The 13,668-nt window shown below is 48.1% G+C and overlaps 1 protein-coding gene across 1 annotated transcript in view; it reads left to right on the top strand.

The window, feature by feature from the left end:
• Positions 1-7,276: 7,276 nt before the first annotated feature.
• The window catches only part of FH (fumarate hydratase), a 375,622-nt gene continuing 369,230 nt past the window's right edge, over positions 7,277-13,668 (top strand). Inside the window, exon 1 of the mRNA XM_085612182.1 lies at positions 7,277-7,510. Within this exon, the coding sequence (XP_085468308.1) occupies positions 7,382-7,510 (129 nt within the window). The 5' untranslated portion in view covers positions 7,277-7,381. The remainder of the gene's footprint in view (positions 7,511-13,668) is intronic.

Below are 13,668 nucleotides of genomic sequence, written 5' to 3'. Positions count from 1 at the left end.
ACATTCCAGTAAGCGAATAATGCCTCCCGCATGAGACCGCCAGGAAAACGCGCGTCTCGCCAACGGGAGGAAACAAGTAACAGACCACAAGAGTTGGTGCGATCTCGCACCCTTACCCGGACCGGCCTCCAAATCCTCCGGGCGTTCACGGAATAATCGGCGTCTGGAGGAAGGCGCCATCATGAATTATAGAGCTCGGCTGGTGGGGCGTCCGCTACGTGCCGCGTCATCGCGCACGTGTGACCGCAGTGGAGGACGAAGGGAGATGTAGTTCTTCCGGGTCCCGTCGCCTCTGCTGCCGTAGTCAGTGCGAGCGTGCTCGGTGAACCCTGACACTCACACAGTATCTCCCCGAGGGTGACACATGACTCATGTGTCTCGTGACAGTCTGCCTGGCGCAGATCTCCCGGCCCCTGTCCACCTGACAGTGCGCGAAGATCCCCCAGGACAGAAGTGGTGTCACCATGGTCACTCCTAGGGGACTCAGCCCTTCTGGCTGGTCCCTGACCCACTGGTTCTCCCATTGGGGAACACATCCCCCTCTCACCCCTCAGTCTGGACTTCTGCACCCTCCCAACTGGAGCGGTACCGCCAGACACCAGAACCACTGGAGCTCTGTTTACAGAGGCTCCAGGTTCTCCTGACACTAGGAGATCCTCCTCAAATGGCCTACTAGCACTGTCTAGGCCCCCAACCTGGTGTTCCCTTAAGGAACCCACCAGGCCCTGAAACTGGGTTTCGGGCACCTTGGGACCCACAGTCCCACACTCACCCCTTCTCCACTGAGACAGGACGTGAGCCCCTACACCCCTCCCACTACACTGGGACCTAACTGGGCTACACTGAACCTCTTCCACCTCACAGGTATGGAAGATATCTGTGCCACTCCTTTTGGGATCACTCCCCAATGCCTCTTCAGACCCTTTGGCATCCAACCAGAGGTCTGCCTCCAACGCAAGCTCTCTGGAACCAGAGAACTCACACTCCACCGGGTGTTGGCATAGCTCTGGAAAACAGGGACTTAAAATATGCTCTCCAACAAATGAATCACACAGCCCCCCACAGTTGTTAACCAAGCTACCTTTTGCCTCACCCTCCAGTGCCTAACACAAGTACCCCACACCACTCTCCTGAGATTGGCAAGACAGTATCTGACTGTCTCCGTCACACAACTCACACTCTTCGGGGCGGTCTTCACACTCACACACCAAGGTTTCTACCATGGGGGAACCCCTCTCCCTGTACCTCTCATCTAGGGTCAGTAGAGTGTCCCTCCCACCACTAGGAATATGGTCCCCTGTGTCAGTTCCCCAATCTACTTCAGGGACACTGCACCCCACTGGAACTACATCATAAACCTGAACCCCCTGGTGTATGTCAACCCCCTCCTTCAAGTCAGATGCCACATCTCTGGGTGTTTGTACCTTTCTCTTAGCACTAGAAACTACAATCTTGCTGCCACCATCTGAGCTGGACTCCACCTCCAACTCAGCAAAGCTCACTTCTTGAGCTACCCATTCTTCTTCTTCAGCTGAGACACTCATGGCCTCAAGCCTCTCGAGCTCCAAATCAAGCTCCCTTATCCTCAACTCATGAGCCAAAAGCAATTTTCTTTCCTCCAAAGCAAGGGCATTCTCTACTTCTAATTGCCTCATTTTCATTCTCATTATTTCCAATTCATGGTTTCTCACCCTTTGATTCTCCTCCAACTCCTCTGGAGTGAGACTCCTACTGGAATGGGAGCTGCCATCCCTTGAGACTGGTCTGCCCACGGGCAGATCTTGGGGAACAAAACCATTCTCTTCATCTGCATCATATTCCTCTTGGGCCTCCCACCAGGCCTTCAAGACTCTTTGTAGCACATCCTTTCTAGATCCGCTTTTCACAGGGCAACCAAGGTCTTTGCAGAATTGCTTGAGATCCTCAACTTTGTATGAATACAGATCCTCAATCGAAAACTCCAATTCTGCCCTCTCACTTGTTGCCACCTGAGACATGATGCTCTTGAAGAGTTACTAAAAAATAGAATCAAAAATACAGTATGTGGTTGCGTATTGGTCTGCACTCAAACTAGTGATGTACACCAATTACTGTGGGTCAAGTACAAATACAAGTTCAATCCTCACCGCTGACCACCAATGTTAGATCAGGGGGTCTCTAGTTGGCAGGGTAGGTACCACTGTCCAAGTAGGGACCCTTGCTTCTAGTCAGGGAAAGGGGGATACACTTTTAAGATAACCCCAGCTCACCCTCTAGGTAGCTTGGCCTGAGCAGTCTAGGCTATCAAAGGCAATGTGTAAAGTATTTGTACCAACACTCACAGTAACACAGTGAAAACACCACAGATTTACTCCACACCAGTTTTAGAAAAATAAGGTATCTTTACTAAAAACTTCACAAGACCAAATACTACAGACAAACCAACATACAATTAAAAAGGTTTCTTTAAAGATAGTTCAAGAGTTTGCAGAAAGTATTCCAGGATGTAAAAGTCAGTGTCCTGCACAATGCGACTCTCAATGCACAAAATGCACCGCTCTCGTGCCCAACAGTACCTGTAGTTGCGATAAGGTTCCCAAAAGCTCTAACAAGGAAGATGGCAAAGGCGATGCGATACTCCTGAGATCTTGGGGAGGCTTTGCAGCAGCCCTGCTTCACGCAGCAGAGGTGGATGCGCCGGCTCCGATCTGTAGGGGGAGGATGCGATGACTTTGGCTTTCGTTGCGTAGGTTTCTTAGGGGGAAGCTTCAGGCACAGGTACGATGCGACGATCTTCGATGCGGCGCGATGCGCGGCGCAGCGCTGACTTTTGGCGCTGCAACCCTCGATGCGTTGCGGTGCGCGGCGTTGACTTCTGGCGCTGCAACCCTCGATGCGTCACGGGACGGGACTCTGCGTCGACACACGCAGCGACTGGATACTTTCACGCACCGGCAGTGGTGCGGCCCGCAAACTGGTTCTGCGACGACCCTCGCAGCGTCAGGAATCTTCACGCACCGGGACGATGCTCGACGCACTCGGCGATGCGGGGACTCCGGGTGCTGCGATGACGTCGCGATGAAATTCTCCTCGCTCTCTTGTTCTTGCGACTCGCAATCGGATGATGCGTTGGGTACCAGTTACTCTTTTTCACGCTTCTGCTTCCCAGCTTCCAAACACAGCAAAACGACCTCCTGAGGCCCCAAGACTGGGCAAGCACTCCAAGGCAGGTAAGAACTCCCTCAGCAGAGTTCCAGGGGAGCTGGTGGTGAAGTCCTTTTGTTCCTGGGACTTCTTAACAGGGAGCCAGCTCTTCTCAGGCCCTTGGAGATCAGAATCAAAAGAAGGGGACACAGCAAAGTCCTTCCCCTCTCCTTGGCAGCAAAGCAAAACAGCAAGCAGGCAGTCTTCTCCTCTTCAGTTCTTTTCAGCTTTCTCCTTGGCAGAGGTTCCTTCTTAGTTCCAAAGTGATCTAAAGTTTAGGTGTCTGGGGTCCTCTTCTTATACCCCTCCATGTCTTTGTCTCTCTTTGTTTCAGTGGGGGGATTCCCCTGCTCAAACCGGTTCCTGGGTGTGCTCTGCCCTAGATCACCTGGTTCCTTTCAGAGTGAGGGGCAGGGTTGTTAGATGCTCAGCAGGAGGTGGAGCCTTCTTTGTGCTGGTAGAGGCAGAGTCCTCAGTCTGGCCAGCAGGGCGTGGAGCCAGCATTGTGCTGGCAGAGGCAGCCCTACTCAAACCCAGGGGCTACTCCTCCCACCCATCTAGAGCAGATCTCCCTATTCACCCTGCTGCTGACTCATCCAGACTCCTGGAGCCACCTAGCCCATCACATGACACCAGTCAGCCAATCTGCACACAGGAAGGTTAAACAGGAGAATAGCTACTTTCTAAAAAGTGCTATTCTCACACAGTGAATTTAAAAACCATCTTGCTAAAAAGATGTATAATTAAATTCTGAACACAAAGATACCAAACTTGGATTTTCTATCTTGCCTTTAGGGGAAGATAGGCATGTAAACAGCCTCCCCCATTCTGTCCTATGGGCAAGATAGCCTCTCAGCAGTGAAAAACGAAAATGGCTGTAATTCACTACCAGGGCATGTTACACACCTCAGTACATGCCCTACCTTTCAGATACACTGCACCCAGCCCAGGGGGGTACCTAGGGCCACCATAGGGATGCCTGACATGTACAGAAAGGGAAGGATAAGGCCTGGTCAGTGGTTGCACTGGCCAGGTCGACATGGCAGTCCTGGACTGCACATAGGCACTGCAAGCAGGCCTAAGACATCATTTTATGTAAATGTAAATTGATACTTGTATAGCGCACTACTCACCCGCAAGGGTCTCAAGGCGCTTGTACGAATACCGCTGTGGAACCCATCCTGGCTTTCCCTGTGAGGCATCCACTCCTGGGCACCCCCAAGGTGGAGGCCAGGCATCCTTAGCGTTGTGGGGGCCGTTGTGGAGATTAAGCAAGCTATTGCCCAGAGTTGCAGAGTGGGACTCCATGATTGGAATGGCACCGAGGCGAGAATTATCAGGTCAGTGGAATTTTTGAGCCCAAGACCCGCCGAGGCGGGGAATTGAACCCTGGTCCCGGGCTAGACCTCTGCATCAGTGTCTGCCGCTCTAATCATTGAGCCACACTTCTCCACTTTAGGGCTACTCCTGTGGGTGGCACAATCAGTGCTGCAGCCCACTAGTAGCAATTGAATCACCAGCCCTGGCACACTCAGTGCACTTTACTAGGGGCTAACAGGTGAAACAAATATACCAATCATGGAAAACCAATCAATATAACAATTTATACAGAGAGCATATGCACTTTAGCACTGATCAGCAGTGCTAAAGTGCCCAGAGTCCTATTGCCAACAACCACGGGTCAGAAAAAAATAAAGGAGGAAGAAGCAAAAAGTTTGGGGATAACCCTGCAAAAAGGGCCATTTCCAACAGTCGTCACTGCATCGATTATGATGCTTCTGAACAGGAGAAATCACATTTCAAGGGCCCAGGACTGGATTGGCCCTACGTGGCAGGGCAGGACTCACAGATGCCAGACTCCAGGTGCTGTTGCAGAATAGAAGGAAGTCTTTGATGTCCCCTAGACTTCAGAACAAGGGGCAAGCCCTTGGAGACACTCAGGTTCAAGTGAGATGGGTCTAGTCCTTGTGCTCAGCCAGGCAGAGATCAGCAGGCAGCAGGACAGCTCAGCAAAGCAGAAAGCAGGACCTTCATAGCAGCAGTTAGGCAAAGTGGCAATCTTTGTAGTACAGCAGTTTTTACTCCTGGCAGAGTTCTTCAATGGTCCAGTAGTGTCCTGTCTTGGTATGGTCAAAGCCCCAGTACTTATACCCAGTTGTGCCTTTGAAGTGGGGGTGGCTTCAAAGCAGGCCCTTGAAGTGCACAGGTCCCCTTTCATCCCAGCACTGTTTGCCAGGCTATTTGTAGGGGGTAATCAGCCCTTTGTTTGGCACCCAGGACACTGCCTATTTGGGTGTCAGCTCCCACTCTCTCTTCCTGCCCAGGAAGAGCTATTAGAATGTAGATGAATGCAGATAAGTTCTATGTCATACTAACCTTTCCTGTGTTTGTGGCTATCTAGAGGGAATGCACAAAGTGTAGCTCCACCCATACCAGATGTGTCTAGGAGTCACACAAGGCACACAGAGCAGTATGAGCAGAGAAATCTCCACTTTCTAAAAGTGGCATTTCTAAAATAGTACTGTTAAATCTAACTTTACTAGTAAAGAGGATTTATCATTTCCATTCCAAAGATATGAAACGTTAGTGGGATGGTGCACTGCCACGAAGTATGAGCCCTCCCTACACGATAATTTACCTGCTGGTACCGTGTAAAGCAGGGCACTGGCCACGTATCAAAGTGAGTCTGTACCTCTTACTGCAAGATGTCTGTCTCCAGGGGCTGAAAGGACATCGCACGTACAGCACTGGACACTAAGCTTTGTTACCTGATGGTATGTATGCGAGCACACTAATTCCAGCGCCAGCTAGAGTAGAGCAAACTACATGATACCCAAAGAAGACTCAGGCACTCACTTCAGGGCTGGGGAATCAGGTTTGAGTCTTTGTGTCGGCTCAACATCCTTTGATTCTTGGCAAATCACTTAATCTCCCGGTGCCTACTAAAACGGAATGTATCCTTGTGTAATGTAATTGGTGGGAATGTAAAGCGCTCGATTACATTCGGGTCGAGTTCGTGCTATCTAAAATTGCAAAAAAAGAACTCTCCCCTTGATTGATTGCAAGTTACTGACAGGAGGCGGTGCAGGCGGCATGCTGCTTAAACAATGACCTTCATTGTTGCAGAGACAGGGAATTAGAAATACACACTATCAGCAATTGATCAGCTGATTTGCGTGAGCATTCTCGGCCCTGGCGGAAAATGTGGGCAAACATCAGGAATACTTACTCTAACCCCTAATGCGTGAGACTTGGCACAGCTGCTAACGTGACCTCGTGGAATGTAACTGGTGCTCTCGTAAAGCACTCCAAAACATTTGGGTCGAATTAATGCCATATAAAACTGAAAAAAAAATGATGGAGGTTTAAGCAAGAACTGTCCCAAACATCCAAAAAAGGGCTTAGCAGCCAAGTGGTAATGTAATAATGTTTAAACTCTTCCGTTCGGAAATGCTAGAAATTCCACAGCTTCCTTTTCAGCAGAATGACATATGTGGCTGCTTCTCTTTAATTGTAGTAATGCCCGCACAGAAAGTTAGTACTCTAGTTCTACATTAGGATGACGCTACTTTTTCGTAACCCGATGAAAAAGACACCGTAGCCCCGCCCTTTCGATCCAATTTGAAACCTGACTGGTCTCAACGACATCGGATCAGTCCATTTCCTCACAATGATTGGTTCACAAAGTTTTGTACCTACCTTCCTCATTGGACTGTTTAGCAGCACAGTAACATTTTCGAAAGCGAAACCTCATATTACTTTCAGCAGCCATTTAATCAGATAAGAGATAGGGGCTTGACTGCGATATCGCGCATATTCGCTGACTGGTATGAAATTGTGTAAATAGTGGAGGAGTAAAAAGTAAAGGGAATGGTAAAGTTCTACGCGTTTATCGAATACCCGATAAGTACAACAATAGTTTCTAATTGATAGCGAGCAAAATAAGAAACGTTAAACCGAATCGCGCACTGGAACCTTTGGATTTAGAGTAACCAATCCGTTGTGTTTGCAATATATAGGGACAGATATACTACAAATATGGCCGCATCTTTGCGATACAATAAAAGTAGCCGTCGACTCCTTTCCATGTCTATTGCACATGGCGTTTGGCACTCCTGCACATGTCTGTTCTACGCCCCGGGCACACCCCCGTGTCACCTTCCAACCACTACATCTAGTTTGACTACTGCACTTCGAAATGCACCGCTCAATCTGCGCTATCCACCACCGGCTCAGGCAGGCCGGTCCTGGGGCTCTCAGTCGCTGTTACCACCAGCACCGCCACTTTCTGCTCCCATCACCAGTGGACGCCGCCTCGCGCAGAATGGTAAAACGCATGGGATAGGGGAGCGCAGGGTGACCTTTTCAAGACCTAGAGTCCTGGGTCTACTATTATGTCGTTGCGCCTCCCGCCTGTGCGGCCAGGGTGGAGAACTGTCAGCTTGCAGTATATTTTGTGTGTGCATATTTATATAGCGCGAACTCGACCCGAAGGTATTGGAGCGCTTTACATGAGCGGCGTATTTACATTACACATTTGGGCACGGCGAGATTAAGTGATTTGCCCAGAATCACAGAATGTGGACGCGACCTTGAGGCTCGCACTCTGGTTTCCAGCACCAAAGTCGGCAGTTTAGCCGACTTGACCACATCCTCTCCCCAGTAGCAGGCAAGGTGCCCCCCACCAATCTTTGCTTTGAGATTTCACTGTGTCTGATGCCCTTCCCTTTTAGTTTTTCCACTTCTTTAATATCCCAACTACAGATACCCTTTCAAAGGTAGTTTGTTGTTTTAAAGCAGTGAATCCTGTCAAACGTAGACACCAACGTGATCGTGGCAACTATTTTGTATTGTAATTTTATTTATAATGGCACTTACCACCCCCAGCGAGGCATGGAAGCGCTTTACGGCGATTATTTATTTATTTAATGCCTTTTTATATAGCGCGCAATTTACCCAAAGGTGTCAGAGCGCTTCACAATAGAACCAAGTACGTTACATGAGGAGCATAAACAAACGAGAAACAAGAACGGGTACAATAAAATAATAGATGGCAGTCACACACAAAAACACAATAGGATGAAGATTGTACAGGCAAAGATTACATATTTACAATAATGAAAGAGCTTCCTTGAAGGAAATGAAAAGGGGTGTATTAGTTCTGGAAGTGTCTTTGGAAGAGAAGAGATTTGAGGTCAGTTTTAAAGTTCCTGGTAGAGGTGGTGGTATGGTGTAGTGAAGGAAGCGAGTTCCAGATTCTCACTGCATTGCCTGAGAAGGATTGCGCTATCGATCTTTCCCTTTTGAAGGCGGGTGGCTCAAGCAGTACATTTTCCACATTACAAGACGGTCTAGAGCCTCAAGAGATTTTCAGTTTATTCGCCAGGTATCGAGGGGAGGAAGTGTGCAAGGCTTTGTGGGTGATACAGGCAGTCTTGTAGCTTGATCTTGCCTTGATGGGAAGCCATTGAAGAGAAGACAAAATAAAATGGATGTGATGTGGTCATTTATTTTGGCCCCAAATATAAAACGAGCCGCTGAATGGAGAACGGATTTAAGAGGGGAAAGTTGGAATTTGGGAAGGCCAGCAAGAAGAGAATTGCAATAGTCCAATCTAGAGAGAGCCAGAGATTGGACCAAGGTTTGTAGGTCTTGCTCTGGAAATAAACGATGAATCTCCCAGAGAAGGCGCAGTTGGTATCGTGCATTCTTTGCCATGGAATTGATGTGGGAGAATAGATTGAACTTTTTGTCAAGTATGACCCCCTGGGATTTTGCGCTGTCGGCAACAATAGGTTTAGTGTTGGGTAAATTCAATGGATCCCTCCAAGATTGAACAGGAGGAGGAGAGAGTGAGGTAGGGAGGAGGATGAATTCAGTTTTGGATGGATTCAGAATGAGTTGATGAGATAACAACCTGTTTTGGATAGAGTTGAGGATTGAGATATCGTGTGCGGAAGACACCTTAAGGTAGATTTGAGTGTCATCCGCATAGAGATAACGCATCCCAGATTTACTTAGATTTCCCAATGGTTCCAAATAGAGATTGAACAAAGTGGGTGCAAGGATAGAACCTTGAGGGACGCTTTGACCTACCACCAATGAAGACAATAGACTGTTCGCTATTTTGATCATTTGGAATCTGTCAGTGAGGCATGAGGCAAACCATTTAAGCACTGTGCCTTCCAAACCCATTCTCTGTTGAAGAGTGTTGAGGAGAGTGTTGTGATAAACAGTGTCAAAAGCTGCAGAAAGGTCTAGAAGAATCAGAAGACAAGTCTAACACATTGATCTGGAAACCTACGTCCGTGGTTAAGCTAGTGGTCATTGTTTGGTATTGGTTAGTATTTTTAGTTTGTCTACGACACTGTTTAACCTATATGTTAGACCATTGACACGATTAATCTAAGAACATGGACCTATGCTGGTGTCGTATGCAGATGACACCCAGTTAGTGGTGTCTGTAACACAAAGTGTGTATTTAACAGCTGACAGATTTCGCAACTGCCTCACGGATGTGATGGCTTGGATGAACTTGAATTTCTTGAAGCTTAACACCGAAAAAACGGAGGTCATTGAGTTTGGGTATAAAATGTCAGTATGGAATCAAGCATGGTGGCCTCCGGAGGCTGGTAACTGTCCAGTCCCTGTGTTCAAGGCCAGGAACCTTGGTGTTATGTTTGACAAGGATCTGAAACTTGCCCCACAGTTATATCAAGAATCCTTTGTATGTTTCTTTACCCTAGAAGTCTTGCGCAAAATCCTGCCATTGATACCTTTATCACTTAGGAAAACAGTTGTCGCAGCCCTGGTTCTTTCCAGAGTAGACTACTGTAACGTCCTGTATTTAGGAGCTGATAAAGGACAGATTGCTAAACTTCAGTCACTTCAGAAAGCCGCGGCTCGGGTTCTGCTCGATTTACCCAAACATCACCCCACGTCTGCAGCTATCCAGCAGCTCCACTGGCTCCCAGTCCGTCTGAGAGTGACCTTTAAAGCACTTTGTTTAGTGCATAAGGCTCTGTACGGAGGTGGAGCTGCGGATATTCAAAGCCTATTTCCTCTATACCAGCCGCAACGCTGTCTCAGGTCTGCTAATGCAGGATTGGTTCACGTTCCGAAAATAAAGAAAGCCAGATGGGGAGGAAAGGGTTTTTCATATCAAACATCCATCTTATGGAACTCCCTCCCCTTGGCGATTAGACTACAGCCAAATAGGGCCCTTTTCAGAAAATCGATAAAGACGTGGCTCTTTTTAATGCCATAAGACCCTTCAGTTACATGGTTGACTCTCACTCACCTCCGCGCCAAGACGCCTCTGCAATAGTGCGCTTTATAAGCATTTCAGTCAGTCAGATATAATCTCAAAGAAATAGGTTGTGATCAGAGCCGGACCTTGCATGTATAGTCAGTTGTGTTCACAGATCAGTCACACATCTTAGCAGTGGTTGACTATCTTCTGAGCACAAACTTCTCAGCTCCTCGCCCAAACAATTTGATTCACTCACAGCGTAGCTCGGTCACTCTAATGCCAAGTTGTCGTTGCGAATGGCTATGTTCGTGTGTGTTTTGTGGAGGTATGAAGGGGTGATGGGGTGCCAAACGGCACACCAGGCAAGTAAACAAGCAGTGGAAAGCCAATAGGTTTAACTATGCGAATTCTCTTCATTGTCTTTTTTGTGTGCTTGTTGAATGGAGAACGTGAGGGAAGGAGAGATGAAGGATAGTGACATGCCAGACTAGAGAGTGAGGGGCAAGAGGGGGATGAGCTGTGGAGCAGGAGAGAACGGGCTGAAGGGTAGATGAGGAGATTCCGGGGGTGAATAAGCACAATGAGGGGTGAGCGGGCATAAAGGCCCAGGTAGAGGAGCGGGAGAAGAGGATGTCTGAGAACGAGCAAAGTAATTAGAATGATAGGAGGAGAAGCCGAAGGAATAAGAAGGGGAAACAAAGGGTGTGTGTGAGAAGAAATTGAAGGGTGAGCTCAGGTAAGCAGCCTGAAGGAGAAGTTCTGATGTGAGGAGGAGGGTGAAGGAAATGGAATTGAGAGAGAGGAGGATTACGAGGGGTGACTAATGGGTTAAAGGCGTAAGAACCTGGGATAGAAAGGGGCAATGAAAGGAAGAAAGGGCTGTGCTGGGTGGGGAGAGGGAAGCCAAACTGCGTGGTGCAGAAGGGATGAAAGGAGGAGCTGTTGGAAGGAGAATAAGTATTTCTAAAGATGAGTGGTGGAGAGGCTTAGGAGAGAAGAAGGGCTAAGGCAGAAGGACAGACTGGGTGAGAAAAGGAGTAAGGTTGGGTGGTAAGAGTTGTGGAGAAAAGATAACGAATTGTGGATGAGAAATGAAAGTGCTGAAATGGATGATGGGCAGTTGATGTGCTGTGGGAAGGAGGAGGGGAGAGAACAGAATTAGGGGAGAGAAGAGAAAGAAGGGAGGGAAGAAGCTGGTATGAAAGAGGTGTACGAGGGAAGAGGGGAGGCTGGGAGAAGTAAGCCATCTCTTCTGGCAACCAATCCCACTGATGCTGAAAACCAAGCAACATAGATGCATCGCCAAGAGCTTCTAAGCACTTTCAAACACCCAGACAAAAACTACATAATTCACATGGGAAGAAATGTTAAAATAGTGTGTCAAACTCTGTAATACATTTAGACAAAACCGCACGTCAGTTCCTTCTTACTTTGGTGGCTACACTCTTACCTAAAGCTCACAATCTCGACTGATTTGTAGGCGGTTCAATTATTATTTAGATTAAATTAGAGCCACATAGAATTGTTAAGTGCAGAATGATGGACCTATAGATCACATCACACCATTGATGGCTGAAGTGTTCAATGATGGGCATTGCTTTGCTATATCCAAAAATTAAACACAATTACTTTTATTTACTGGGGATTTCATGTTATTTTTGTAATTGTACATTTTATTATGAACATTTGAATGTAGTTAAATGTTATAACTTTCTGTGATGCCCCTGTCTAGTAGGTCTATTCCTATAATGTAAATGGTTTCAGAGATTGCCATTGCTTCCTGTAAGACGATAGGGTCAGAGGTAGTGTGATTTTGCCTCCTGGCACTTTCGTTTATGGTTGCTGGCAATGCAGTGTGCACTCTTGTCCGTGCAACGGCAAACATTGCTCGGTGCACCGACACAGCAGAGTCCCACCAAAGGCAAGGCTGGGAAGGAGACAGGACCCCACTGGGTGGCTCAAGAATGAGGTCCTTATCACATGGGCCCTCACCAGTAGTGAAGGGCAATCCGTGTATAAACTGCCCGGTTCGAGCAAATTCTGAATTTTCTGAGGAGTTTTGTATGTCAACACACATTCACTTACTCTGTCTCACTACTTTGTTTGTGTTTTTTTCTTTACACTGGGTTCACACTGCACACCCTGATGTAGCAGTGATGTATGCTGTAATAAATCACTTTCAGAAATTAGAACCTGCATTTACGCATTTATTGCACACGGTGACGTCACTGTCTGTACCTATCGTCTAAACAAGATCAGTGAGAACCAGTGTCCTTTGTTTAACACTGTAATGTGCATCAACAAACCTCATAAAAAGAGCTGAAACTAGCACAATTACGCAAAACAAAGAACAATTGCTGGAGGTGGGAGACTTTGGCAAACACATGTGACAAGTAGGGACAAGGACTCTGGGAAGTGAATGCGAGCTGCAGGGGCAGTCTGTGCTTGGAGTGGGGAGATAGCTTGGGACTCGGCTCCCTCCAGTGTGTTTGTGTTTGGGGGGCTGTTAGTAGTCTGTGCTGATAGCGTCCGATACATGGACTGTTGTAGGTGATAAGAATCTGTGGGAGGAGTGGCGCGGGAGAGAGAACACGCTATTGCGCCTGCGGAATCGGTTGGAGGGGACAAGAAGGGCTGCTCACACTTGCTAACCATTTTGAAAGGAGTTCTACAAAAGCGGCTGATTTGAGTCCTTGGGCTGTGGGACACTGATAAGAAGAGCATACCAGCAGCAACAAGAAAGGTTCATGGCCACATTCCCGCAGGGGGACACTTGAGGGGACCGCCCCTTAGCGTTCCCCCCCTCTGCCCCTGGAGGGGTTTAGTATTTTTTCTGTGGCCACCTAGTCGGAATGGGGGGCAACCGCACGGGTGAGATCTCTCCTCCCCAGGTACGACGCACTTCCGGTAGGCTGCAGACTATTTAGGTGGGCATCTATCCTAGGCATTCTTCTTTTCCGGCCAGCAGCAGAGGAATTTAGTCAAGCTGGCCTGGATCATGTCGGGTCCAGCGGAGGAATTTGGTCACATCACCTCTGGTAGTGTTGGGTTCCTGAGTCGTGTCAAAGTTGGTTGAGTTGCCCCCTGCTTCTGGGGATTTCCAAATTGCCACCCGTTCACATATGGATGGGCTGCAGCTTTGACCCCGGCTTGCAGGGGGGGAAAAGGGGCGGCCATCTCGGGCCTGTATTGCTGGCCTTTCCCTCAGCAGTGGGGGTGGCCACAAACTCTAT

This window comes from Triturus cristatus, chromosome 6 (genome assembly GCF_964204655.1).
Source record: "Triturus cristatus chromosome 6, aTriCri1.1, whole genome shotgun sequence".
In the NCBI taxonomy this organism is placed as follows: Eukaryota; Metazoa; Chordata; class Amphibia; order Caudata; family Salamandridae; genus Triturus; species Triturus cristatus.
Note: the sequence above shows the minus strand (reverse complement) of the source record. Positions and strands in the feature narration are given on the sequence as shown.